Raw genomic sequence first — 27,179 nt, 5'->3', positions numbered from 1 at the left:
GGTAGTGTACCTGGGCAGGATCATCGACCAGCAGGGTGGAACAGATACAGACGTTAGGGCAAAGTAAGAACAGCTTTCACCCAGCTCAAGTACATCTGGGCTTCGAGAGAACTTACTTTGACCACCATGACCTGTCTGGTCAACTCCATCGTGAAGTCAGTATTGTTGTACAGGGTCGTAACCTTGAGGATAACCCAAACTACCACCTGAAGAATCCAGACAATTATCAACACTTAACACAGAAACGTCATTATGCCTTTAACAAGAAAACATAGATTTGGTTATCTGTAAATGTGACCTTATGTGGTGTTGCCCATATTGGCAAAAGTGTCTGCTATTGTCATATTCCTGAGTGAAAACAGCAACAGACACTTATGGAGAGTATAAGACACCTGGGATTCAGTCAAATCAGCAGTTCCTAGTCACAAGGCTGTTTTTGTACAACGCATTTGTTATTGGTTTTGAGCAAAGTGTTTGTTTTGAGTAAATTCAGTGAAATTCCGTTGAGTTCTTAAAAACAAGGACTAATGACATCATTTTTTCCTTGAACTACGTGTTTGTTGTCATGTGAAGTCATTGCGTTTCCTTGTTGTTCGTCAAGTCAGTGTAATCGCTTTCAGGTATAAAAAAAGCACCAATAAGCAAAAACAATATGACAAACAGACTTATAAGTTAAGACTATACAGTACACTGAAAAATAAAGTAATAGCTGCATACAGTTGGGGAAAATAAGTGTAGAACACGTCATGTTCTTTTCCTAGAAAGAATATTTCTAAAGGAGCTGTTGGCATGGAATTTAACCACAATTTGGTAAATGATTCTGTGGTGTGAAGTTCTGTGGGTCTCGTCTATCAAATCTGATCTTTAATTTATATTTTCTATTGGATTCAAGTCAGGTGATTGGCTGGGCCATTCTACAGCTTGATTTTCTATCTCTGAAAGCATTTGCGAGTTTCCTTGGCTGTGTTTTGGATCATTGTCTTGCTGAAATGTTTACTCTGATTTTTCCTTATTATCCTGATAATGCAGATGTTGGACTGAAGCAGCTAATATTAATTTCCAATGAGGAAGGGCAGAGGGTTCCTGAAGAACTACTGAGAGATTTCAGCTGTTGTCTGGGCTTTCACTGCCTTTCTACACCTCCCTTTCTTCATGTGTCCAATTTTTTTCCTTGACATTTTATTTTATTATGCATAACTTAATTTGTAAAGGAACTAGTTTTGTTTTCTTTGGATATATGAATTTATTTGGTTGTCACCAACATCTAGGGAAAGTCTAGGGAAAATTCAAGTCAGCAGCACCTTTAGAAGTATGTTTTCTGAGAAAATGATGTAGTGTTCAATACTTATTTTAAGGGATGTTCCGATTAGGATTTATGCTGCCAATACCAAGTACCTATTCTTTGTCTTGGTAATCGGCTGATACAGAGAACTGATTTTAATGCTTCAAGCTTTATAATGCGTCTAGCACATTTTCATTTAAGTCCGATACTTAAGTGGAGATCTTGCCTTACCTAAGAGAATAATTAAAGGATGCTGCTTATAATACCTTAAACACACCTCTTTTAACCATTGAGTGTGGACATGTCATGGCCAGAAGCTAATTGACACAAAATAATATAGCACAGATATAAAAATTGTAACATGGTAAATGCATATAATTTTTAACATTTACATGTATGTTTTCAACTGCAAAATTGTCCAAAAAATTTTTTGGGAATTCTCGCCACAAAATCAGTCCTTTTTATCGTGAGAAATCACAAAATAAACTATTAACGACTGTTTATTGCAATTAGTATATTACAGGAGGTGAAATTATTACCATTCAAACCCCTGCGATTGGTTCATGAGATCAGCCGAATTGGCGAGTACAGATCGAGTAACTAAATGTGATTATTGGCCGATAGCGATCTTTGGCCAATCAATTGGAGCATACAGTCGCTATAGTTCAATTCTTTGAGCCTTTTTAGTATAAATATATAACCAAGAGTTATATTATAAAACAGAGTCCACAACACATCAAAATGAGTCATTGAAAATGTTTATTAAGGCTCCATATCGAGCAATATATCGCAAAGGTTTCTCAAAGATCATGTGACACCTAAGATAAGAGTAATGATATTAAAAATTCAGCTTTGAATCGCAGGAATAAATTACACTTTATAATGTATTAAAATTTAAAAAATGTCTTCAGTTGTAAATTTTTCACAATGTTTTTTCATTTGGTAGTATGTAAATACCTGGATAACTTAATAACTGAACAAAATAAAGTATATTCAGACATATATTCGATAAACTTAACCTTTAAACAAACAATAGAAAAACACAGTTGTCCTTGTGGTGTCCTAATGATAGCTTAATGTTATTTGTACAGTCCTATGTTTATCTGAAGCTTCATGCTATAAAATGACTTTTACTGTCAGTCACATCTTGTAAAAATATGATACAACTGAGATAGAGATTGTACGTACTTCTGACCAATTGTTTGCTTTTGTCACTCATTGTGTGTTTAATTGTTCCTGTTTGGTAAACTAACAAGTCTTTCTGTGCTAATCCTAATTTTTTTAATGACTTCCCTTCTTTGTCTCCCTCCCATTTCCTGGTCATTTTTTCCACCTTCACCTCACCCAGAGTTTTTGCACTTAGTGAAATGCAGATGCTACTAAAAATAAAACCTGCTTAATAAGTGCTAATACTTTTACTTGCATAAGTATTAGCATTACAGCATTGATGCTCATTGCCTTTAAATCAAATTTGTGACAATTAAGCAAGGGGCCCTTCACACAATGCATTTTTGCAGTATTTTTCTGTTGTTTTTCAATGTGAACATGTGTTTGATGGAAGAGTGACTGTTACACTTATGTCTCGTGTTTTTTAAAGTGTGAGTGCTGCATATTTTAGACAGCATGGAAAGTTAAAAGATCTTCAACCTTTACACGCAGTGCAGCTTGTCACTGTCAATTCCATAGCAGTAGACCAATCAGAAGAGCTCAGAGGCGGGGCAACCATTGCAAGGTAATGTTAACGTGTGCTTTGTGGCTGTGTCCAGATACCCTCATGCTTTAGACTGTTTTTTTTTAATCATTCCAAACTGTTGCGTCTCACATTTTTAGAAGCAAAGACGTGAGACGCAAGTTCGAAAAAACAAAACACAGCATAAAGCACGAGAGTATCTTGTATCTAGAAGTAGTGCTGGACACAGTATCCTAAAGTAACTGCCACAAAAATGTCTGTGACTTATTTTTTTCTTTCTTTTTTTTCTTTTTTTTTTTTAAATCTGTGACTTTTTGTGTAAATTATATTTAGCCTTTGTTTTAGTTTTTTAATAAGCCTCTATTGTGCATTAAAAAAACTTAATATTTTGTTTTTGGAGGTCTCCAACAACAGGCTAATATGTATGCAAGGTCAAAAAACACTTTCAGTCTTATAATTTGCATTTATTTTTACTTAATTATCACAACGACTCTCATATGATTTGTTCAGCGATTAATTTGTTCCCAAACCCCTCCTTAGCACGATGCAAATCTGCGCTGATTGGACAGATGACCCAGTCTGTTGCGATTGGTCGACTGCGTTTAGTGCGAGACAGAGAGAAACTCCCACAGGTTTTGAATATTTTGAACTGCCCCTGTTAATGCGGGTCTGGCTTTTATTATGGCCCTTTTCCATTGAGTGGGACGGTACTGTACGGTTCAGTTTGGTACGCTTTTATGGCCGTTTCCACTGTCAAAAGGGTTACTCAACCGAACCGTACTGTACCACTTTTTCGGCACTCTTTCAAAAGGGTACCAAACACAAGAAAGTGTACCAAAAGGTGGAGCTAGACGCCCAGCTGAACGCTATTGGTTTACAGAGATGCGTCATTCGCTTGCGCAACAAGCCAGAATGAAAACATAAAACCCCGCCATGTTTAAAATACACACACAGCCGAGACATTACAGCGGAATTATATATACATATAATAACGAGCCATGGTCGATCCGGGCTCAAACAAACCTTGTTGTCGTCTTGATGAACAGCCACAAAGCCATGGAGTAAAGCAGAATCTACCCTGTGCCTCGTAGTTTTTTACGAGCCAGTCTGAAGCGCAAGCGTTTTTTGATTTCTTTCATAGTTTTTTACGAGCCAGTCTGAAGCGCGTGCGTTTTTTGATTTCTTGGTTGCGCTCGTCGCACGTCAATATCTGAAATAACAAACTTCTAGAACTGATGATAATACTGTGCGCTTGATTATTGACGTGATTTTGAAACCAGATACTGTCAGACACTGAGAAATGCGAGAGTGAAGCCAGGAAAAGGAGAAGCCGGGAAAAAAGGAGCACATTATTTCATCAGCAAACTCGAACAAACTGCCTTGTTTTAATTTTTCTCATCACCTTTTGAACTAATATGAACTGGGAATGATGGAATTACTCTCTAACAGAGGCTAAATGTGCTGCTGAAGATGACAGACACAGATGAGAGGTTTTTTCTGATTATGGGCTATATTTTGTGTTGTTTTGAACCTAATGTCTGCTGTGTGTAGTTTTTCAGTATAGTTGGTAACATATTTGAGACTGTAGGGGGTGTATGTGTTCATATGTTTATTTATTTATTTAATATTCTTACAGATGTTACAGTAGGCTATTTTATGCTGTGATTGATCTACAGTTATAATCAAATCCTGTTCATAGAAAAGTTAGTAATAACATTTATTTGTAACAACAAAAATTTATACACAAGTATTTATGTGAGTAAAGCATCTGTTTTGTGAGAGGTGCTTCTCATATGATATGTGAGCGACCCGTACAGCTTTATTGGAGACCCCCTTTATTGGAGTTCCTCGAATGATGCGACTGAAACTTTGTCATACACCACGCCCACCAAAAGAGTACCCTTTATAGTGGAAACGCAAGCCTGATAAAGGTGACCCATACTGACATGAACCGTACCGTACTGTACCAGTCAGTGGAAACAAGCTATTAATGTGGCACAACAGATCACTTTCTTTATGGTCCGTATTGTGGTGAATTGATTAAAAGGTTTAAGAGTACAAAAACATGCATCACACAATATCAGATGTTACATAACAAATTACGTGTGTGTTTGTGAATGGACTGGTGACCTACTAGCTTATCTACCTCAGTCAGAATTGTTCTTTGAGTGTTTGTGATGTGACAATTTTATTACTTCATTATTTCATTGCCTTGCCATTCTAAGGCCTGTTTTAAAGTATAATATTAATAATATATAATGATGTATCATGTGTTTTTCATTTTTATAATGCATTTTTTTCCCTTCTAGTGATCCATACGTCAAACTCTCCCTGTATGTCGCTGATGAAAACCGCGAGCTTGCCTTAGTACAAACGAAAACCATCAAAAAGGTGAGTTTTACCTCTCAGCATTGTTATTTTATTTATTTATTTAATTATTTATTTATTTATTTATTTTGGCAACAATGAGGTGTTATTTTAGGATGTCTGGATCTACTGAAGGCACATAAAGGGATGAGTTGAACCGGTGGTTTTTCGAGATACTAAAGCCTCTACCACTAGGAGGAGTGCTTTCATAGACCTGTGGATATTTCAGGCCTTGAATAACACAACAGAACACTTCATCATAAGTCTTGAGAATATAGAGCTTTGTCTATGCAAACTACTTAGTTTTATTTTTTAGTACAGAAATGTTATTTGTTCATGAAATATTAATAATTATATACCATACATCGTTGTTAATGACATAAATAAAGAACTAAAAGAAAAAGAAAAGTAGAGTTTTTAAAATTAATGTTGGGTAAACTGATTTACAGCTATGTAAAAAATTAAGGATCATTTTCTCTGGAGTTCTTGGGTTTATTAGGTGTGGGTTTGAGTAAAATGTTCATAATTAATTCTATAAAGGTCTGATCTTTTTTTTTTATTGTATATAACAAATATTGTTTTGGGAATTACCATTAAACAGGACAAATGCTGTGTTTTTAATATAATTTTTTCTTATTCACCAAATATTCACTTTAATCAAATGTATAGTACTCCTCTGAAAATATCTAAAATAATATATTGTGTTGTCTAAAATGAACATAGACCATAAACATATCTGATACATGGCACCTTTTTTTAAGTTATTTTATGGGACAAAGAATTGTTTGTTTATTTATTTATTTATTTATTTATTTATTCCTAGATTTATTTATTCCTAGATTTATTTATAGATTTATGTATTAATTACTTCTCCTAGATTTTATTTATTTATTCCTAGATTTATTTGTTTATTTATTCATATATTTATTTATTTATTCATAAATGAACTAATTAATTTATACATAGATTTATTGATTTATTCATAGATGTATTTATTTATTTACTTATTCAATTATTTATTTATAGATTTATTTATTTATTCCTAGATTCATTTATTTATTTTTCATAGATTTATTTATTTATTCCTAGATTTATTTATTTAATCCTAGATTTATTTATTTATTTATTTATTTGTTCCTAGATTTATTTGTTTATTCCTTTATTTATGTATTTATTTATTCATTTATTTATCTATTTATTCCTAGATTTATTTATTTTTTTTATTTTTTTATTCCTAGATTTATTTATTTATTCCTAAATTAATTTTTTATTCCTTTATTTATTTATTTATTCCTAGATTTATTTATTTATTTATTCCCAGATTTATTTATTTATCTATATTTATTCCTAGATTTATTTATTTTTTCCTAAATTTACATATTTTATTTATTTATTCCTTTATTTATTTATTTATTTATTCATATATTTATTTATTTATTCATGGATTTATTTATTGATTAGTTATTTATTCATAGATTTTAAATTGTTTTTATTCATTTATAGATTTATTTATTTATTTACTCCTAGAATTTTTGTATTTATTTACATATAGATTTTATTTACTCCTAGATTTTTCTATATTTATTTACTCCTGGATTTATTTGTTTAGATTATTTGAGTAAAATGTGCATAACTAATTCAATAACGGTTTAATTTTAAATAAGTGTCTATAAATTTTTCTAAACAATAGTTTATAATAGCCTTACTTTTTAAATCCTATCATCAAGAGAAACTTTTTAAATTTTCAAATGGTCTCTTAATTTATATACTGTTATATAAATACACTTTATAATACTGTTAATAAATACTCTCAAGTTAAACATAAAAAAAAATTCTATTTTAAAATTACACAAAATAGACAAAGCAATTGTAAAAATCTCAAACTAGTTCAAATAATAAAAATTTTTAATAGTATTGATTATTATATAAATAGCATCAATGAGGATCAAATAACACTGCCAGCATTTCATAGATTTAAAAAATGGTTTTGTAAAACATAATTAGCATATATGTTTTTTTTGATTGTGAGGTAAATTATTATCCAGGCATGTTATTGGCGGGTTCATGACACTGACTCTTATAAAGTGCTTTTTCAAGAGGATCAGAGACCACAGAAAATGTGTACAGTGTATGTACAATGACATTAATGGAGAGTTAAATTATACCTCTCTATTTATCTGCTTGTCCTTGGGATCCATGGAGGAGACAGTTCAGATAATGTCACCAGAAATTAGCAATTCAAATGAGCTTAGGTGTAACATTCACAGACCTCTTTAAAAGCAAAGTGCTACAGTAGCTTTGTTTTGATGCGGATGTCTTATAAATTTGGTGTGGCTGAATAAAAGAAAATGATATTATGATATAATTATATATTTTTTTATATTCCTATTTTTTACAAGTATAATGCTGGTATTTAGAAAACAAGTGTGCTATAATATTTGTTTATTTATTCATTTACTTTTGCGTGTATAATGCTGGTATTTATAATACCAGCATTATACACGCGATAATAATAGTAATAATAATAGTAGTAGTAGTAGTAGTAGTAGTAATAAAAATTACAACAGCAACAACTATTATTATTATTGTTATTATTATTTTTTTATTATTGCATGTTTTCTGCTGGTATTTAGAAAATGGATGGCTATAATAATAACGTAATATTTGCTATTTATTTATTTATTTATTTATTTTATTTTTTGCTAGTATAATGTTGGTGTTTAGAAAACAGATGTGCTTTAATAATGTATTTGCTATTATATAATACCGGTATTTAGAAAATGAATGTGTTGTAGTAATACTAATACTAATAATAATAATAATAATAATAATAATAATAATAGTTTCCCAGAGATGGGTTGTGGCTGGAAGGGCATCCGCTGTGTAAAAAACTTGCTGGATAAGTTGGCGGTTCATTGCGCTGTGGCGACCCCGGATTAATAAAGGGACTAAGTCGACAAGAAAATGAATGAATGAATGAATAATAATAATAATAATAATAATAATAATAATAATTATTATTATTATTATTATTATTATTATTATTATTATTGTTTATTGATTTATTTATTTTCATTATTTTTTTTATAAATTTTTATAAATTTTTATTTTTGCTGAAAGACACTATACTATATCATTTACTTTATATAATTATCACTGACACAAAAAAAAATAAATGATTACATTTAGTGATACCTAGTGGTTTGAAGGATAGTGGCAAAGTAAAAATATTTTAAAATACAAATAATTAGCATCTTTAAATATAGCCTTTTAATATAACTTTATCAAATGAACATTGTTTTGAATATATTTAAGCATATTGCTAAATGAACTGTTCTTACACTGAATTACAGTTTAATTTGTTGTTAATAATACAAAAAAGAGCTAATTAATTTCTAACAACTAATCTCTTTGCCATGATGACATTAATACTTTTGTAGTTATTAACTAAGTTATTATCAAAGTTGATTTGGCAAGGTATTGTGCAACAGTGGTTTGTTTTGTAGCCAATCAAGTAAAAAAAAAAGGATTTCTTAAGTGGGCTAATAATAATGACCATAAAAATAGTTTTTAAACATTTTTAAAAATGCTTTAATTGCAGCCAAACTAAAAGAAATAAGACTTTCTTCCAAAAAAGGAAAGACTCTCTATTAATAATTAATAATTATAATTTTAATAATGATTCTAATGATTTTCTTTACAAATATATTTCTTACTGTATAATGTATTGACTAATGTTATATAACTTTGTGTTATCAGTGTATAATATATCTTTTAATAAGTAATAATTGTAATTTAAACTACTTTCCTGTTTTCAATATAATTCTAATGTATTTCGTTTAGAATTTTATTTTTATTCATTCATTTTGATTTATTCACATTTTAACCGATTTCTTTTAGACCACAGAAATGAAAGCCTGAATGTAGTTCTATCTCGGGCAGATAAATTAAGCTAGCTGGACGGTCAGCATTTGGGTCCATTGAGTGTCATTAAGTGAGTAATCAGTAAAGCCCTTACTCTGGAATCTCCTGTGCTGTGACTGCAGACTCTTCAGGTTATTAATAGCTGACAATGCACTGCTGTGTGGAACATAAGCCTCCTCATTCCCCAGGTCTCAGTGTTGACGGATGCTTTGATAGACAAGTCTGGAAACTCAATGGCCTGTGGCATGAAACAGCAGAACGCATGCCCTCATCCAGCAATGATATGCTTCCACCGGGCTTTCATTTAAAAGTGTAAATATGACTACCCTTAACACATTTCCGGATTTCTCAGTAGTGGATGTTGTCACAGTTGAGTAAACTTGTAGCGTAGTGAATGGAAGAGCACTATCATTTTTTTTACAATTCTATTTGCTCAAATAATAAAAGAAAAACTCCACCATGGTGTTATCAAGACTATCAAAAAAAGGAAAGAATATGTGTGAGACTGATAACGCCAGTCAGAAGAGAGAACAACGTCAAATTTACTGTCTGTCCCATATACACTGTATTACAAATCCCTCACACAAGCAGTAATTAGTTTTTTGTAATTTAATGCTGAGATGATTTAATACATACATAAATGCATGCAGTACAAATGTACATGTGTTTTTTTTCTTTAAATCAAAAAATTCAAAACTTTAAAGGATTTAAGATGCTTATGATGACCGTTTATTACGCCAAAAAATAAATCCTTGAAATGGGTCCATTATGAGGTGTTTTCCATAAAGTTTCCATGAAAGTTCTTTCAAATTTAAAATCCAAATATTGTCATGGTTGCTCCACTAAATATTGATTCCTAATTTAAAGTTTAAGTGTCAGAATTTTGTTGTCTAAAAATGATAAACTTGTCTGTCAGTATGTTTCCTCCTAAAAATGTGAATTAAATGTATGCGCAAAACTAGAATTTCGCATAAAAGACTGGCAAATAAAGCAGCGTTTCCATCCGGCTGGTTTGTCCGTTCGCACACATTTTTTTATCATCACATGATCTCTTGTAACAAAATCACATGACTTTTTTTTTTAATGTGCATTTTGGAATTTGTTCGGTTAAAGTGTTTCCAGCGTAGTTTATCTTATCCAATAAAAAGTTTATCCTACTCAGTTATGCAGATACGTTTTTCATGCGCATTTTCAATGTCTCAACTAGGATGCATGTAAATTCTAGAGAAGACAACAAAAATTCTGAATGGACTTGGTTAAAAACTAAAATAACAATCCCTTATATTATTCAATTAAAATTTTAAAGTAATTTTGTAAGACTTTTTATATTTAACTCAGTAACCTAAATTATACTGATAAAAAAATGGTAACATTTTATTGACCGTGAATGAGTTGAAGGTTCAGTTTATTATTGTTATTAAATTTGGTGCTTCCTTGTATTTTTATATTAGAATGGAGTGTTATAAATTATATTATTATTAAATGAATATTGTTCATTTACATTAGGAAAAAATGGAATCAGCAGTTTACTGTATAAAACAAGAATTACATGTTACTCGAGCACTTTTCTGAGTCAGTTTTTTTGTACAGTAGCTATATATGTTTTTCACTTATTGTTGTCATGAAGGTTATTGCTGTAAAGTTTAGGGAAAAAAAATGTAAACCCCCAATTTTTTTTTCGGGTAATGTTTATTTAATTAAAAAAAGTATTATATAATTGATTTATTATTTATTGTATTTGTTATTATTGTTATTATTATTATTATTAAATTTTATGTTTTATTTATTTTATTGATTTAAAAATATTATGAATTTTTTTTTATTTAATTTTGTATTTGTTAAAATTCCCTCTTAAGTAGCCTTTTAATATGCTTTTTGAGTACACAAAATCATTTTTGCAAAAAATAAATAAATAAATAATATATATATATATATATTAATATATTAACTATATATATATATATATATATATATATATATATATATATTTTTTTTTTTTTTTTTTTTTTTTTTTTTTTTTTTTGCAGACCTGAGAAATGAATGTGTTACCTGAAAATGTGCAAAATGTTTGAAAACCACAGCTCATAGCAAATGTGTCAACATCTATAAAACATATTATTCTCCATTATAATCCATTCTCGTTTTTTAAAGGTATTTTTATCCCTATGTGTGCTTAGCGTTTACATAAGCAGAGCTGGTGAGATTCCACTTTAAGCTTGCTTTACAATATGCAATTACCTATTATAAAACTCTGTGTAGACAATGACAGATTAGAGCTACGACAGGATTTTCTATTGGACAACTGTATGACCAGCATACATGGGGATGGCTTGTTTGGTGGCTGTTTGGCCGTGAATAAGAGGAAGTACGTCTTGTCTAGGTTAAGCTAAAGGTGTTGATTAGTTATCTAGGCTGGAACGTCAGAGATGCAGACTATGGAGAAAGTGGAAATGGAGGGAGATTATAGGATTGAGATATGAGTGTCATCGGCATAACAAGGCTAAGAGAAACCATGTGCTTTGATAACAGAGCCACAGATAATGTCCTGTGGGAGTAGTTGTGGGAACGATAGTTGAAAATGCGATGTGTAATGAGCTTCCAGTCGACTCGGTTTGGTTGTAGGATGATAACCAGATGGGCATTTGACTGCCAGGCGCTGTGGGAATGTCAGAAAGGATCAAATCGGAGGAGAGCAAATGCCCTGGCCGCCATGACAGATTCCGTCTCTGTGAGGGGGGAAAAAAGGGTTTCAGTTCACTGTGACTTGCTGACTTTAATAGATGAGCAGAGACATACTATAGTGAATCAGAGTGGACAGACTGGTTTTGCAGATGATTATATTCTGTGAAAAAGTTCAGTCTGTCAGTTGATTCAAATAAGTTGCATATTTTATGTATATCTTGTTGTTCATCCCAGTTGTAAGAGCAACAAATAATAACTTGACGTCTAGTTGACCATTTGGAAAAGTGGCAGAAGGTAGATTTTTCTGATGAATCATCTGTTGAGCTGCATCTCAATCAACACAAATACTGAAGAAGACCTATTGGAGCGCACTTGAACCCAAGATTCTCACAGAAATCAGTCAAGTTTGGTGAAGAGAAAATCGTGGTTTGGGGTTACATTCAGTATGGGGGTGTGCGAGAGATCTGCAAAGTGGATGGCAACATTAACAGTCTTAATTAGACGTTTGTGCTAGGGCTATGCAATTAATCGAAATTCAGTTTCGATTTCAATTTTGGCTTCTAACGGTTATGAAAAAGTTTGGATAAAAATCAAGATAAAACGATTATTGCATCATATACCACGCCTTTCCAGTTGTACACATTTGTTGCTCTGTAAAGCTCAGTTTCACATGAAAACTACTAATAGCATGTATTGTAATATAACTTTTGCAGCACGGGATGCGCATCATTTGTTGATGTACATTCTAATCATTCATGTTTTTAAAAGCGCGAAAGAGATCGCATGCTCTTGTGTGACTGCGCTCAGCCTCAGAGATGAGAGGAGCACACACATCTTAAGTCATCTTAAAGGTTCACAAAACCCTGGAGCACTTTTTTGAGATTTTAACAGATTTGTGTGTTGAGCATCAGTTAAGACAATGTTCGCACCCGTTAGCTGTAATTGTGGGGAAAACTGGATAATTTTGAGCTTTTGTCAGCTAATTTCAGCTTCCAGGTTTAAAATGATTTTTGGGGCAGGATAACAATTTGCGATGTAGCGCAAAACTGCAAGTCCAAAGATGATGCGTCGGTTTCTCATTAGTATTCATAGCGGAGTTTTCTTATCCTATGAGAAGGGCCGGCTTCTTAATTATTAATGACTGCACGTGCTTTCTGAAGGCAAGGTAGGCCTGCCTCTGCCATGCTGTGAGATCTTGCGTTGATGATTGGGTGAGACCGCGTCCACGGACCCACGGCACACAGTATTTTGCTGTTCATGTAGGGTGGTATGGGTTTGTATCCATGATCCACGGAGTTTGTTGCATGTTTTCCCTAATTAGGTTAATTATGCAAGTTAGGGTAATTAGGGTATAATTATTGCACAACAGGAGTTTATTCTGCAGACAATCAAAAAATCTATTTCTTAAGGGGGCTAATAATATTGATCTTAAAATAGTTTGAAAAATATTTAAGCCTGCTTTTATTCTGGCCAAAATAAAACAAATAAGACTTTCTCCAGAATAAAAAATAATGTAGGAAATACTGTGAAAAGTTCCTTGTACTGTTAAACATCATTTGTGAATAATAATAACAGGAGGGCTAATCATTTTGACTTCAACTGTATATCATTTTGAATAATCGTGATTACAATTATGACCAAAATAATCGGGATTATGATTTTTCCCGTAATCGAGCAGCCCTAATTTGTGCTGCCCGTTACATCACAAACCACAGGAGAGGGCAAATTTTTTTAGCAGGATAGCGCTCCTTCTCATACTTCAGCCTCCTCATCAAGGATTGGCAAGTTCAGTCACCAGACACGGACATTATTGAGCATGTCTGAAGATTCCAAAGAATCCTGACAGACTCTGGAAGTCCTGCAAGAAAGCTTTCTTTGCCACTAAAGATGACTTTATTAATAAGTTATTTGAGTCATTGAAGAGATGTATGGATGTAGTCATCTAAGCACATGGGAGACATACTAGTCCTGTAATGAAAGTCCATGAAAAACTGTGTCACATTTTAAAATCCCATCTGAAACAGTTTTTTTTTTTTTTTTCAGATATGTTTCAAAACTATGTGTGTTTCACTTGTGAACCTTGGCTTGTGTGTGATGCTAGTGCATTTTGATATAATTGATGGCCTTAAGCTGTTTGTGTTGATGCAAGTGTGGTAATAGAAGATTTGGCCAACATGTAAGAGCAAATATATAATGCTAAAAGGCGGACAAATCTTGAGATTCTGAAGAAGTTTCACTGTGCTTTCCTGTATAATTTACACCTGGGTGTGTTTTTACGCTTTAATAACCTGAAGTATTTTCACAAGCTTTGACACACAGTTCACAGACCAATAAATCAGACACATTTATTACACCCTGCATGTTTTTGTGTGCAAATCATATCAGCGTACACGTAAATGTATGTTTATGACCTGTCAATGCATTTTTTGTGTGAATATCATTTCAATGAGTTTGTCACTTTTTGGAAATTTGAGATTCAGAATCAGTCCTAGAACTGGAAAGCATTAGTAGTGTTACAATTCAGTTCAATGTTTTGCTCTCAATTTGCTGATAATGTAATGTTTATTAAAGTAAAAATCATCTCAGGTTGTTTGTACATTGTTAAATCAATTAGGCGTTCCTCTGGGGACATTTAAATGAACCTGTCAGTCAATCTGTCATGTTGACTTCAAGATAAACTTCTTTCTTCCACTTAAAAAAGATCAATAGCAGTCAAGGGCTGGTGCACTTTCTCTCTTTTGCTCTCGTTTTTTCTGTCTCTCAAACTTGCTTCATTGGCATGACTATATAAATACAATATTGCCAAAGCTTGAAATATAACAACAATGGACAGATCTACAGTTGATATAAGAATAGAAGCAAAATATCATAACAAGATAAACAATGTTACAACTAAGAACATATGTGAACATTTCATATCTAAGCGTTAACAAATAAACACACATGCTAAGGTCACTGTGGCATAGACAGTAGCGAGAAATACTGAGGTCATACATACAGTAATACATTATATACAGTGGGGGAAATATTTCCATCATCCTGCTAATGTAGATGTTGGACTGAAGCAGCTGATATTAATTTACAATGACAAAGGGCAGAGGGTTGCTGAAGAATACTGAGAGATTTCAGCTGCTGTCAGTGCTTTCTATAGCTCCCTTTCTTTATTTCAGTTCAATACTTTTTCCCCTGCATCATTTCATTTTATATCACATAGCTTTATTTGTAAACTAATTAAATTTGTTTTCTTTTGATATATGATTTTCTGTGGTTGTTATCAACATCTGTTGAACGTTTCAAGTCAACAGCACCTTTAGAAATATGGTTTCTGAGAAAAATGGTGACGTCTTCAATACTTATTTCCCTCACTTTATACAGTATATATGTATTATGCACAGGTTTATCTGCTGTCTCTCAGGCTGTGGCATATCCACACCTCACAGCCACTGCTGCTGTTGTTCTCTAAGTTTATTTGTTCTTCTTCAGTCATGCTTATTAGATTTATTTCATAATATTTGAAAGTTTTTAGATGGATATGTTTGTTATTCATTTAAAATGATGTCTCTGAAGGAGAAAGTGCACTTCAGTCTCTCTCTCTCTTTCTCTAAATTCAATTCAATTCAATAATTGCTTTATTGGCATGACAAATGTTACAAATGTATTGCCAAAGCAGTTATAAAGTTTACATAAAAAGTAACATACATATATAATAAAAAAAACATTACATACAGTAAATAGTAGTAAAAAATAATAATGAAAAAGATGATATTTATATATAATAATTAAATAAAACTTTAACAATACATCATATTATTCAATATATCACATTAATATTCAATATATTATATTATTATTTAACTATGTCATATTATTCATACAAATCAATACAAAAATAGATCAGAATAAACTACATTTAACAATCAACATTTTAGGATAAAACAGTAATAAACGATAATAATCAGTATATTTACAATGATTCATTTATAATCATCTAGGTTTGTGTGTCTCTCTCTCTCTCTCTCTCTCTCTCTCTCTCTCTCTCTCTCTCTTTCTCCGTCTATTTATCTTTCTCTGTGTGCCACCATAAAATATTTTATTCATCCATAGTAAATATTAGCCAAAGTCACTGCTTCTTAATTCCCTTTGTGTTGTAAATCTCATCAAGATAACACCATGTTTGCTAAGATAGATGAAGGAAATAATCCACTCTTCACCGTCCAACAAAATCTGGATGTTTTTAGATACTAACTGTCTTTCGTTTATTTTATTGAATTAATTGAGTAGGGGGGTTTCTTCATTCATAATTAAGTTGAGAAATGACATTCAAATGAATAGTAAAGAGCATGCATGTTTATAAATTGGTAAAAAAGGTTGAAATGGAAAATCATAAAGAAAATTCTGGAAATAAAAGACTAGCATGGATCCAAGATATAAACATGGATTTTCCAGTAGAGGACTGGAACACTATGTTTGAATGCACCAACAAAAACTTTGAATTCCCGACTGAGATTTTGACAATATAATTGGGTAATGAGAACTTCTATTACTCCTGTAAGATTAAATAAATCCAACCCTAATATGATCTTTGTTTTAAATATAATAAGGTAAATTTTAAATTTTTCCATTGTGTGTGGGAGTGTGAGGAGGTGCCAAAATTCTGGATGTGACTAGATAAATTTCTCAATTTTCTTCCAATCCAATATGTCCTTTTTTATGTATATTGAATAAGTACTGTATGAATACAGTAGGCATGGACCAGTACAAGATTCTGACGGTACTATAACCTTGGATAAATATAGCACAGTTTTACAGTGTTGTGATTACTGTTATAAAATCTGTTCTTTTTAAATGTCTGGATAAAAAACAACAACTTATTTCCACTTTGAACTTAATATATTTATTTTGAGAAACATTCAAAATATTTTGGAGCAGTAAACATGTCAGGCTAAATAATTCAAATGAATCATTGACTTCTGCTGTCTTCATTTGATTCGAAAACACGGATTTCCATACTATTTAAAATGCCATCTTTGAATATATTTTCTGCTGGAGATACTGTTGTCCTAAAAAACAGCAAAAATAAAAATAAAAAGCTTACATATACTGTAGAAGTGGAATAGCAAAAAATTCTGTGGTTTTAAAACCTTGACTTTTTCTAACCATGTACAATGCCTAAAAGACAGTTGTGCTTTGTCTGCTAAAGAAAGAAAAAAACTTGTTATATGTTTAATACAAGCAAGGCGTTGTATTGCTTTATGTTGGAAAAATCTTATTCACCTCTTCATTGGACTTTCGTTGTAAAATAATAACATGTTTGGTTCTAGAAAAGTTCACATGCGTAAGATGAAAATAATCCTTTTGTGTGATGTGAATTGATGTTTGATTAGATTTCCTTTTATTTTTTAAATTATATTTATTTATTTATTTTTTTAATGATTTTTTTCCCCTAAACATGTCTGTGGTAAGTTTTGGGTATTGGGGTTTTGTTTATTATTGTAAAAACGTAGACATTTTATACAAAGAAGGTAGATATATTCATATGATGTAATTGGAGTTTTTTGTTTTTCTAAAATGTATTTGTATCATTAGTATACATTGCTTTTTAACATTGGCCTTTCAAAAAACATTCATGTGATTATGCAATTATACAATTACGTCATGATATAATTCACTTCTCCACTGTAATTTGTATTTTTTATTTTTACAAGCATTTAATGATTGTGTGTTTTGCTCTTTTTCAGACTCTTAATCCCAAATGGAATGAGGAATTCTATTTCAGAGTAAGTAGCTTTTTCCTTGGTTATTATTTACTTATGAATTAATTTATTATTATTATTTATAATTATTATTATTGTGTCTCCCTAGATAAGCAAAGCCTGACTCATGAATTTAATAATGTCATGAAAACTAGATAAATTTTGTACATCAGTGATCCCCAACCTTTTTATCACTGTGGACCAGTCAACGCTTGATGGTTTTACTGTGACCCAGGAAGGGAGGGTGTATATGTAGATTGCTAGGCTACCATCAGCTGTTTTTTTTTTTCAGAGGATGACCAGCTGACAAAACATTGCTGCAACTCTGATACAAGCTTTATTTATGGAGAAAATTGAAAAGCACTGCAGTGTTTGGGTGTTTTGTGTTTGTCTGAGTTCATTAGTCTTCCTGAAATGTGCATATTCCATACAAAGTATGAGGCCGATCGGTTAGTTCTTGTCACGTGACTCGCCGTGCGCTCACAGCATTCAGAAAACTCGAGATGTTTTCAAATGGGTGCCACGTGCGTGTCACTCCCAATATGGGTGCCTCCATTGGAAATTGAAACAAACTTGCGCATGGAAAAGACGTGATATGTGAATGACTGCCGTCATTTGAGATCTACAGCAGTTGATCCTATTCTTGCACAGACATGCTGCATTCACCTAATTTGTTGACAAATTGGTTGCGGATCTACTGCTTGGCAGTTTGTGCGTCCTTCACTGAGCCTTTTTCCCTTCACAAAGAAACTTTCCAAATACGTTTGTTTCTTACTCATTTTGCTGCTTGTGAGTTAAATTTTGGCACTCAAAGGACTGAGATGTAACTGAGAGAATACAGTCATTTTTAAAAATAAGAAATTTTTCAAAATAAAAGATCTTTCAGAATTCGATAATGAATAAAAATGGAAATAATTAAGGATTTCTTGAGCGGCCTGGTACTTATTGATTCGCGGTGTTGGGGACCACTGTTCTATATGAAGGATGTTTATGAGAGTTTTTCTTGACTCTGTCAAGAAATCAGTTTTTTTTTTCTGGAGTATGGTATCTCAGAAAGCTCATCTCTTATTATACCTCATCTTATGCCACCGCCACAGTTGTAATAATCTATTATTAGAGGCTGCATGTAACTTGGTGTGACGTCGATGGCTCTTAATGTTGCTCCTATGTAAAGCGATCTAGTGAAAAATTGTGTTCTGGCACCACAAAGCTGCTTTAATTAGAAGTCCATTCAACATGGATGTGATTTATAGATGCTATTCTAAGTCCCCAATAAAGGGCCCACTATTCATTAGAGCACTGTGCTTGTTTTCGCACCAAAACCAGTTTTGGCACCTGAATCTGTAAACAGCCCTAACTATTAAAACAGCTTTATATTGCACAAAGCAAATAGCTTTTGGTAGCTTGCATGTCATTGTGAATGCGTGTGTGTTCTTGTTTCAGCTTATTTACTGAATTTCTTTAACTTTGTCTTCTCGTTTATGTCCTGTCTACAGGTCTGCCCACAAAACCACAGGCTTCTTTTCGAGGTCTTTGACGAAAACCGCTTGGTAAGAATCATTTTTGACTGTTCCCGTTGGTTCGAGTTGTAGCAGGCATATTACTTGTACTATTTATGTTATTTGTGGGCTATATGTAGGAATCCGTAATCGTTGTTGTTAGCGACACTTGTGGCCGTTTATGAACTACAGACAGCAACTTAAAGCTTGGGTTTGCTTTTGTGCAATTTTAATTTACAAGAATCTAAAGGCCGGTGCACACCAGGAAGATTTTGCTCACGCTTATTGGCAATATTTAATGCCTGTGATTATACAAAGGGCACCAATGTAATCGCGCACAACAAAACCATCATAAAGTCTCTGACTTGTTTATTTGGTTTACGGTTAACTCATTGTTTACTTGGTTTACGTATTGATTTTCACATACTGTATAGTAGGGTTGTCACGATACTGGAATTCGGTACCAATCAATGCTGAAATTTGGAAACATCCATTCGAGCAATTTTGTTTGCATTTTTAAACCGCACTGATTTGCCATTGTGTTTACATGCTCAACAGAAATGACTGTGATTGGTTGTGAAGGTCATCAGTTCACCAAACTCACAACTGTTTATTGAGTGTAATCACATATACAGGGACACTGGAGCATTTTAAAGCCGTGATTCATCAGCGGATCACTTAAATTTCAGCTTGTATACAAACCAGCTGATCGACATGACTTTGAAACGCTTCAGTGTGCCTGTATCTGTGTTTACCCTCAGTAAACAGCGGTGAGTTCGGTGAACTGATAACCTTCTCAATCAGTCATTTCTGTTGAGCACGTGTAAGTCAATAGCAAATCAGAGCTGTTTAAGAACGTGCTCAACAGCGCTCAAATGCTAGCGAGAAATCGACGTTTTTAAAATCTCAGTATCGGTTGGTACTGAATTCCAGTATCGTGACCCTACTGTATGGTATGTACGGATGCAGCCCATGTGAATGGTTTTAAAAACACTGTCTTTCTTCCTGTTTCTGTGTAACAAGGTTATGTCAGAAGGGCAAAGTTGCATAGTGCCATCTTTAGCACTTTTAAATATGACATCAAGACTTTAGTTTTTTTTAAAAAAACACTTTCCATCTCTACTTCAAAATCAAGTGAATTGCATTTTACAGTTCCTTACTACATACTCTGGCTACTCTAGCAATGCGATTTTAAGATTAAATTAAAATTTTCAGCAGTGTTGGCAGATTTTAAAATGCATGTGACAGATGTCGTTTCCTTCGCTTCACTGTGATAGGCGTCAAGTTGAACATTTCTTCAAATTCTCGACACTCAGCGCTTGCTTCTCTGCACGAAAAGGTCCCACAATCCTCATGCATATGTCAGCATGCATATAATACTGTCATAGAGAAGTTGAAGAGAGAAATGTTTAGATGCATTTGTAAATATGTGCTTCATGTTTTTCTCTTGATAAAATAAATGCCAAAAACATGACAGCGGTGAGAAAACAGCAGTTAATAAAGCATCTAATCATAATAATGTGTATATGTTTGCATAAGCTATGCAACTCAAATGCATTTCGAAAGAAAAGTTCATTGTGAAATGACACTGTTTTGATAGTTGTTTTTAGGTTGAGTCAATATACTGAAGATCTGGCTAAGCGAGACTATGAAATAATCATGTTTCTTTGCATGACACATTGATGTTGCACTACAGAACAACCTTTTCAGCATGATCTTGAACAGTTAGTTAGTTATAAAGTACATTTAAAGCAGCAGTTGTTGACAGAAGTGCTGTACAGATATCTGACGTTCTAAAGTTTAAATAATTTACATTTTCTGTATATAACTTTTATTTTTTACACTTTTAACGATTTTAGTAAATCACACAGTATTTAACTGTAATATTAACTGTATTTTAATGTAGGACAGCTATGCAGTATGTTAGTGTATTTTAAAGTTGCATTTTGAAAATGACTGTATTTTATACAATAGTGTAAATGCATATAGAGCAAGATAAACGGTGCTGTCAATGTAAATACAGTACTCTTGCTGATTTTACCGTAAGTTACTGTCGAACTACTGCTGGTAATTTACTGTAGATTCAAATTAACAGTGTACTTCTAAAATGTTCTGTTTTTTTTTTACTACTTATTACATTGTACTTACTACTTTTTACTACTTATTGTATTCTGTATTTTAGATTCTTATTATCTATATTTTAGGTTTTTTTAAGGTGACTAGTGGTTGTATAATGATTTCAATTCATATCATACTGTGTTTGAAAAATAAAACGTCAATTTAAACAAAAAGAAGCTAAATAAAAATAACTGTGTGCCTAAAAACATTGTGTCATAAACATTAGCATAAACATACATTTAGTGCAAAAAAAAATGTGCCTTAAAAAGTCATCTAATTATGCATCTCACAAAGTTTTGCAATAGAGCTTGTGTGTTCCACTTTTTTTGGTCTTAAAATAGCTTGCACCTCTTTAACATTCCCCAGAAAGAACCATTCGAACATTCTGAAAAATGACTTTTATGCTCTAGTCATTGACATGCCACAGGAAGATACAACATCAAGTAGTGTATTAATTGTGTAACAATGTCAGAAAATTCTACTGTTATGCAACTAATGTCAGCTCTCAACCATTCATTAGTGTCCCCATGGCAACGATGCTCAGTTGCTTTGCTTGATATGCTGTTACCTGCAGTACATTCTGCTGTGGTACAAAATCATTTGCTTTTTTAACGAAGAGATGATTTGAAAAGAAGCAGCTTAAAGCTCATTTAAGAAATCAGATTGATTACAGCATTGTTGGACCCAATTTACACAGTTTATCTTGCAGAGAGTTACAAACTGTGAACCAATTGGCTGATTTAGGCATAATGTTTCAAAAGATGGTCTATAGTTATTGCTATTGTGTGTTGTTCATAATGCAGCTGCATCTTATAAACCAGGGACTCTCAAATGGAGGCTGTAGATCTACTTGTATACACTACCTGACAAAAGTCTTGTCGCTTATCCAAGTTTTAGGAACACCAAATAATAACTTCTAGTTGATCAGTTGGTATCAGAAGGGGCTTATATGAAAGGCAAAGACCTTTAGATTACGCTTATTTTTCCAAAATAAAATATGATCCTGCCTTGATTTTTTAATTTCTAGGAAAGTAGGGTCTGACTTTGCTTAGAAAAAAAGTCTTGTAACTCAACAGTGGAAAAATAATTCATATAGTGTATGACTCCCATGAGCTTGGAGAACTGCATCCACACATCTCTGTAATGACTCAAAAAACTTATTAATAAAGTCATCTGGAATGGCAAATAAAGCGTTCTTGCAGGACTCCCGGAGTTCATCAAGATTCTTTTGATTCACCCAGACATGCTTAATAATGTTCATGTTTGGTGACTGGGCTGGCCAATCCTGGAGCACCTTGACCCTCTTTGCTTTCAGAAACTTTGATGTGGAGGCTGAAGTATGAGAAGGAAAATCTACCTTCTGCCACTTTTCAAAATGATCAACTAGAAGTCGAGTTTTTATTTGTTGCACTTACAACAAGGATTGACGACAAGAATTTTGTCAGGTAGTCTATACATAGACACCACTTTACTGCTGTTTCTTTTGGCTATTATACTTAAGCCGCTCTCCATACTGGAAGTGAACTTTTAGATTGAGTCTGCAGTTTTACACATTTATGAAAATGTAGCATCTTGGAAAACTCCTTGATTGTTATTGAGAGTATAAGCTTTTGCTGGTATCGAATTTTCCTGTTGCAATTATTTGCTGAAGCTTTCATCATTTAACATATGGTATGATCCCGATATTGACCTACACAACAAAAGAAAGTTTACTTCAACAGGTATTAAACACCAAACATTCTGTAAGTTAAAAAATGTGTTTTGCACTTTATTGTATATACATTTTCAGAGTAAATAAACATTTTTTTATATAAATTGCAAAAGAATGTAGCTGTACAATAAGTGACACTAACTTCTCCTAGTAAACAGTAGTTAATGCATTGAAAACAACTGAAAATTAGCATGATTATGGTTGTACAAATTAAGCTAATTGATTTTATAAGTTATTAGTATGGCCAGACAGAATCTGTGGACATTTTTTCGCTATTTCTGCAGAGAATTTAGTAAAAAAAAATCGGCTCATTTATGCAGAATAGTTTTCGGAGTATCATAACTAAAAACTTAATATATGAAAAGAAAAAAAAAAAATTTTTTACTTTTATTTAATGTTTACAATGCAAATCTATCTAGATCCACTAAATTGTATATCTACTAAATGTTTATTCAAGTAAAATAATATTACTTTGCAAACTGTATTGTAAATAAATCATATGAATGTTTTAATATTACTATTATTATATCACAATAATATTAGTGAAATTAATTTAAAAACTGAATTGCGCACATTTACACAAGTAAATAAATAGACTCAATGACTGGCTGAAAATCTGTGGGAGTCTGCAGATTTCTGCACTCGTAGATTCCCTGTTGGGCCTAGTTATTAGCTCCATTTAATATAATGACTTATGAATTTTAACTTTAATGCACTATTAGGTGTTAACTAATAACTAGTAACTGCGCATCAGCGGTGAGGGCTACACGACTGCCCTAAGGCTGCACCGGAGCTTATGTGTGTGCTTGATTCAAGAATAAATCAGCCTTAAGAAATTAACGTCACCTAACGCACCATTCACACGGGGCTTCAGCGTCAACGCTTGACTGAAGGTGTGTCTGAAGTTGGGGTCAGCCAATAAAATTCAGTCAGCAAAAGGCCACTGTCTGAGCTGGTGTATTTGCATACAGCAATCTGATTGGCTGACGCTTCCGTCGGCACTTGAAAAGTTGAGCTAGACCCAATTTCTGCAAATTTTCCTCTGAAGCGGCGCCGACGGATCCACAATGCAGTTCGGCAATGACTGACGTCACCAATTCAAAGTGAATGGGAAGCTTTGACGCTGACGCCCCGTTTGAATGGGGCTTAAGGTTTTAATGCTTTTAATTTCATTACAGTGACTTTAGTTAAATGAGCCAATGTTAAGAAATGGAACGTTTTTGTATAAAGTTAAAGATCAAAAAACCTATAAAGTCTTTGAATTTAAAATGTTGTAACTTTGAATAATGTTAAAATGTTTGTTTGTCTTTTTAGTCTTCAGACATTTCGTTCAAGAAACCACTGCTAATATACAGCAACATAGCGAATAATCTTAAAAGCACTCTAAAAGCTAAAATAATTATTTACTGTGTTTGTAAGTGCTCACTATATTGATGTTTCATGTGTTCATTATCATGATATATTGGATTATTGAATATTGACATATCTAATTGATAGACATGCCGACTATTCCAAGATGGAAAGCATGTTGACATTTTTGGAGCACTCAAATGTGACAGCTGTTCATGCATGTCTATGACTTGAACCTAAAAGGAAGGTGATATTCCTTGCCCAAGCTTTATTATATACTCATATATTCTTATGTAGACAGTTTTGCAGAAACACTGACTGCATTTTGTCGTTGAGGATCTCAAGTACAGATGATGATTGTCAGTCATTGTAAGTAAGTATAGCTTTCGGTTTGGAGGCAGTGAACAGGAATGCTCTTATTGTGTTTGTGCACGAGTTGTTACAGTCCACAGGGAAAGGGTTGTTGTCTCTCGTGTGAGAAGGTTTTGGCTGAGATCCAATGCAGAGCTGAGCAGAATCTGAGGGTTTTCCTTATATGTCTGAGAGGGAGTGCACGTATGGTGTCCCGCTGGTTAGATACAGATATAATGAAGGATTTTCACGCTTTCTCGCGTACATGCTCTCTTGGTCTATTTTTGTCCTGTAGTTATCTCTTTAGTTTCTTCTCATTAGTACTCTACTCATTCCTATTGGCTGATTTCTTAGTTTCTCCGTTTCTTACAATCTTGCTTTTTCAGCAAGAGTGCCCATTTAAAAAAATACTATAGGATAAACACTGCTGTGTTTTTAAATCCTATTATAGTGAATTAATCTGTGGTAATTCTCTAATGCAACATATATTGTAATACAGTATAAACAAATTACCTATGTACAGTTGAAGTCAAAACTAGTCTAATATTTTCCAAATCATACCTGCCAACACTCCCGTTTTTCCCAGGAGTCTCTCGTATTTCAGACCCATCTCCCGCTCATCTCCCGTATTTTGCTATCTCCCGGAAAACTCCCGGAACTCTCTAATAATCTGTTATTAGAACTAAGTTATTAAAATTATTATGTTTAGAAATGTGTTGAAAAAAAATATTTTTGTTAAACAGAAATTAGAAAAAAATGTAGAGGGGGCTAATAATTCACGAAGGCTAATAATTCTGACCTCAACTGTATGTTATCGTACAATAGTGTTGTCATGAGTACTGCTTTCAGCTTTGAACCACCATGAACTGACGGTTAATATTGCTGTTTCAGATTTTCATTATCATTAAAATCATGATTTTAACTGTAAATCCCGTAACATTACCTAATTGCAATTGCAAAAGGCTGCTAAGTAAATGCATGTTTATATAGACATTATATAGGTAAAGTAAGTTGTATTCATTTCATTAAAGTGTGTCCTGCACACTATTGAGTATACGGAGCTGAAAATTCAAATCATAATACCAGTCAGACAAATCTCACAACCCATTTTTGGCTTTTAAAGCAGTCTTATGCAATATTATTAAAGATAAGTTAAACATGGATCCCTGTGAAGGAGTTTTCGAAGTGAAGGTTTAACAATAAACGCCTTAAATTATCTGTAGAAACACATTTTAGTTGATGTTTTTTCATTTTAAGATACAAATCTTAGTGCAATAAGTGTGTGAGACGTGTTTTTGAACATTTTAGGTAGTTTTAACAAAAATGTAATAATTTTTGTCACTTTATTCATAAATAAAAATTTCAGTTACATCTCTATACTACAATACTATAGTTTACTGTAGTAAAAAAATCTAGAGTATTATATTGTTAATACTACAGTATGAAGGAGCCTTCATTACCAAAGTATATACTGTATGCAGTATAATACACTTTACTGTATTATGGTTTAGTAGACTGAAGCATTTACTACAAATTACTATAGTATTTTTGCATGTGAGCGGCCTTGTCATTCCACATTCTTCTGTGCAATTTTTTTTGTATTTTTAAATCGCTTAACAGCTAGTTGTAATGAATTCACAGCATGGTGGTTCCCAAATTCCAGTGCTGATGAGTTCATATTTATTAGGTTCTGAACAAGAAGGAGATGTCACGGTGGCGCAGTGGGTAGCACAATCGCCTCACAGCAGGAAGGTCGCTGGTTTGAGCCCCGGCTGGGTTAGTTGGCATTTCTGTTTGGAGTGTGCATGTTCTTTCAGTGTTCGTGTTGGGTTTTCTCCAGGTGCTCCAGTTTCCCCAAGACGTGGCATAGGTGTATTGAATAAGCTAAATTGGCCGTAGTGTATGAGTGTCCAAGAGTGTTTCCCAGTGATGGGTTGCGGCTAGAAGGGCATCCGGTGAGTAAAACATATGCTGGATAAGTTTGTGGTTCATTCCGCTGTGGTGACCCCTGATTTTTAAAAGGGCTAAGCCGAAAAGAAAATGAATAAATGAATGAAGAAAATGGATTAAAAAAATGAACCAGGAAAAGATTTGACTTTTTATCATATCATATAACGTTAAAATCTTAAATTGTTTATTTGTTTTGGGGTTTTTATTGTATATTTATCAATGTAATGTTTTTTTGCAATGGAAATGGATATTGTTGCCAACATGGCATTAAATAAAACAAATAATTTGCACAATTCTTCAAAGCAGTTTTTGTAGATTGCATTTATCTGAAAATTGCCGCCATGGAGAAACTCAACCACTCCAGAGACGTGTGGGTGAGCGAATGTGCTTTTTGAAAACCCAGTCAGGTCAAATCACCAGTTTGCCTTTATTCAATCCAATGTTTATACTATTTAGGTTATTAATGTTTTGGTTTTTAAGAAATGCATGCAAAATAAATGCT

At 32.9% G+C, this 27,179-nt stretch overlaps 1 protein-coding gene across 28 annotated transcripts in view; it reads left to right on the top strand.

Annotated features, from left to right (window-relative positions):
- Positions 1-27,179, top strand: part of nedd4l (NEDD4 like E3 ubiquitin protein ligase) — a 152,491-nt gene that overhangs the window by 46,261 nt on the left and 79,051 nt on the right. For all 28 annotated transcript variants that reach the window (XR_015520013.1, XR_015520012.1, XR_015520011.1 and 25 more), the window contains exons 3-5: positions 5,282-5,363; positions 17,684-17,722; positions 19,195-19,248. Coding sequence is in view for 25 of the 28 variants with exons in the window: in XM_087300874.1 (XP_087157000.1) it covers positions 5,282-5,363; positions 17,684-17,722; positions 19,195-19,248 (175 nt within the window). In the remaining 3 variants the exon portion in view is untranslated. The remainder of the gene's footprint in view (positions 1-5,281; positions 5,364-17,683; positions 17,723-19,194; positions 19,249-27,179) is intronic.

This window comes from Danio rerio, chromosome 21 (assembly GCF_052040795.2).
Source record: "Danio rerio strain M-AB ecotype USA chromosome 21, GRCz13ab, whole genome shotgun sequence".
Taxonomy (NCBI): Eukaryota; Metazoa; Chordata; class Actinopteri; order Cypriniformes; family Danionidae; genus Danio; species Danio rerio.
This window is presented reverse-complemented; position numbering and strand designations above follow the sequence as displayed.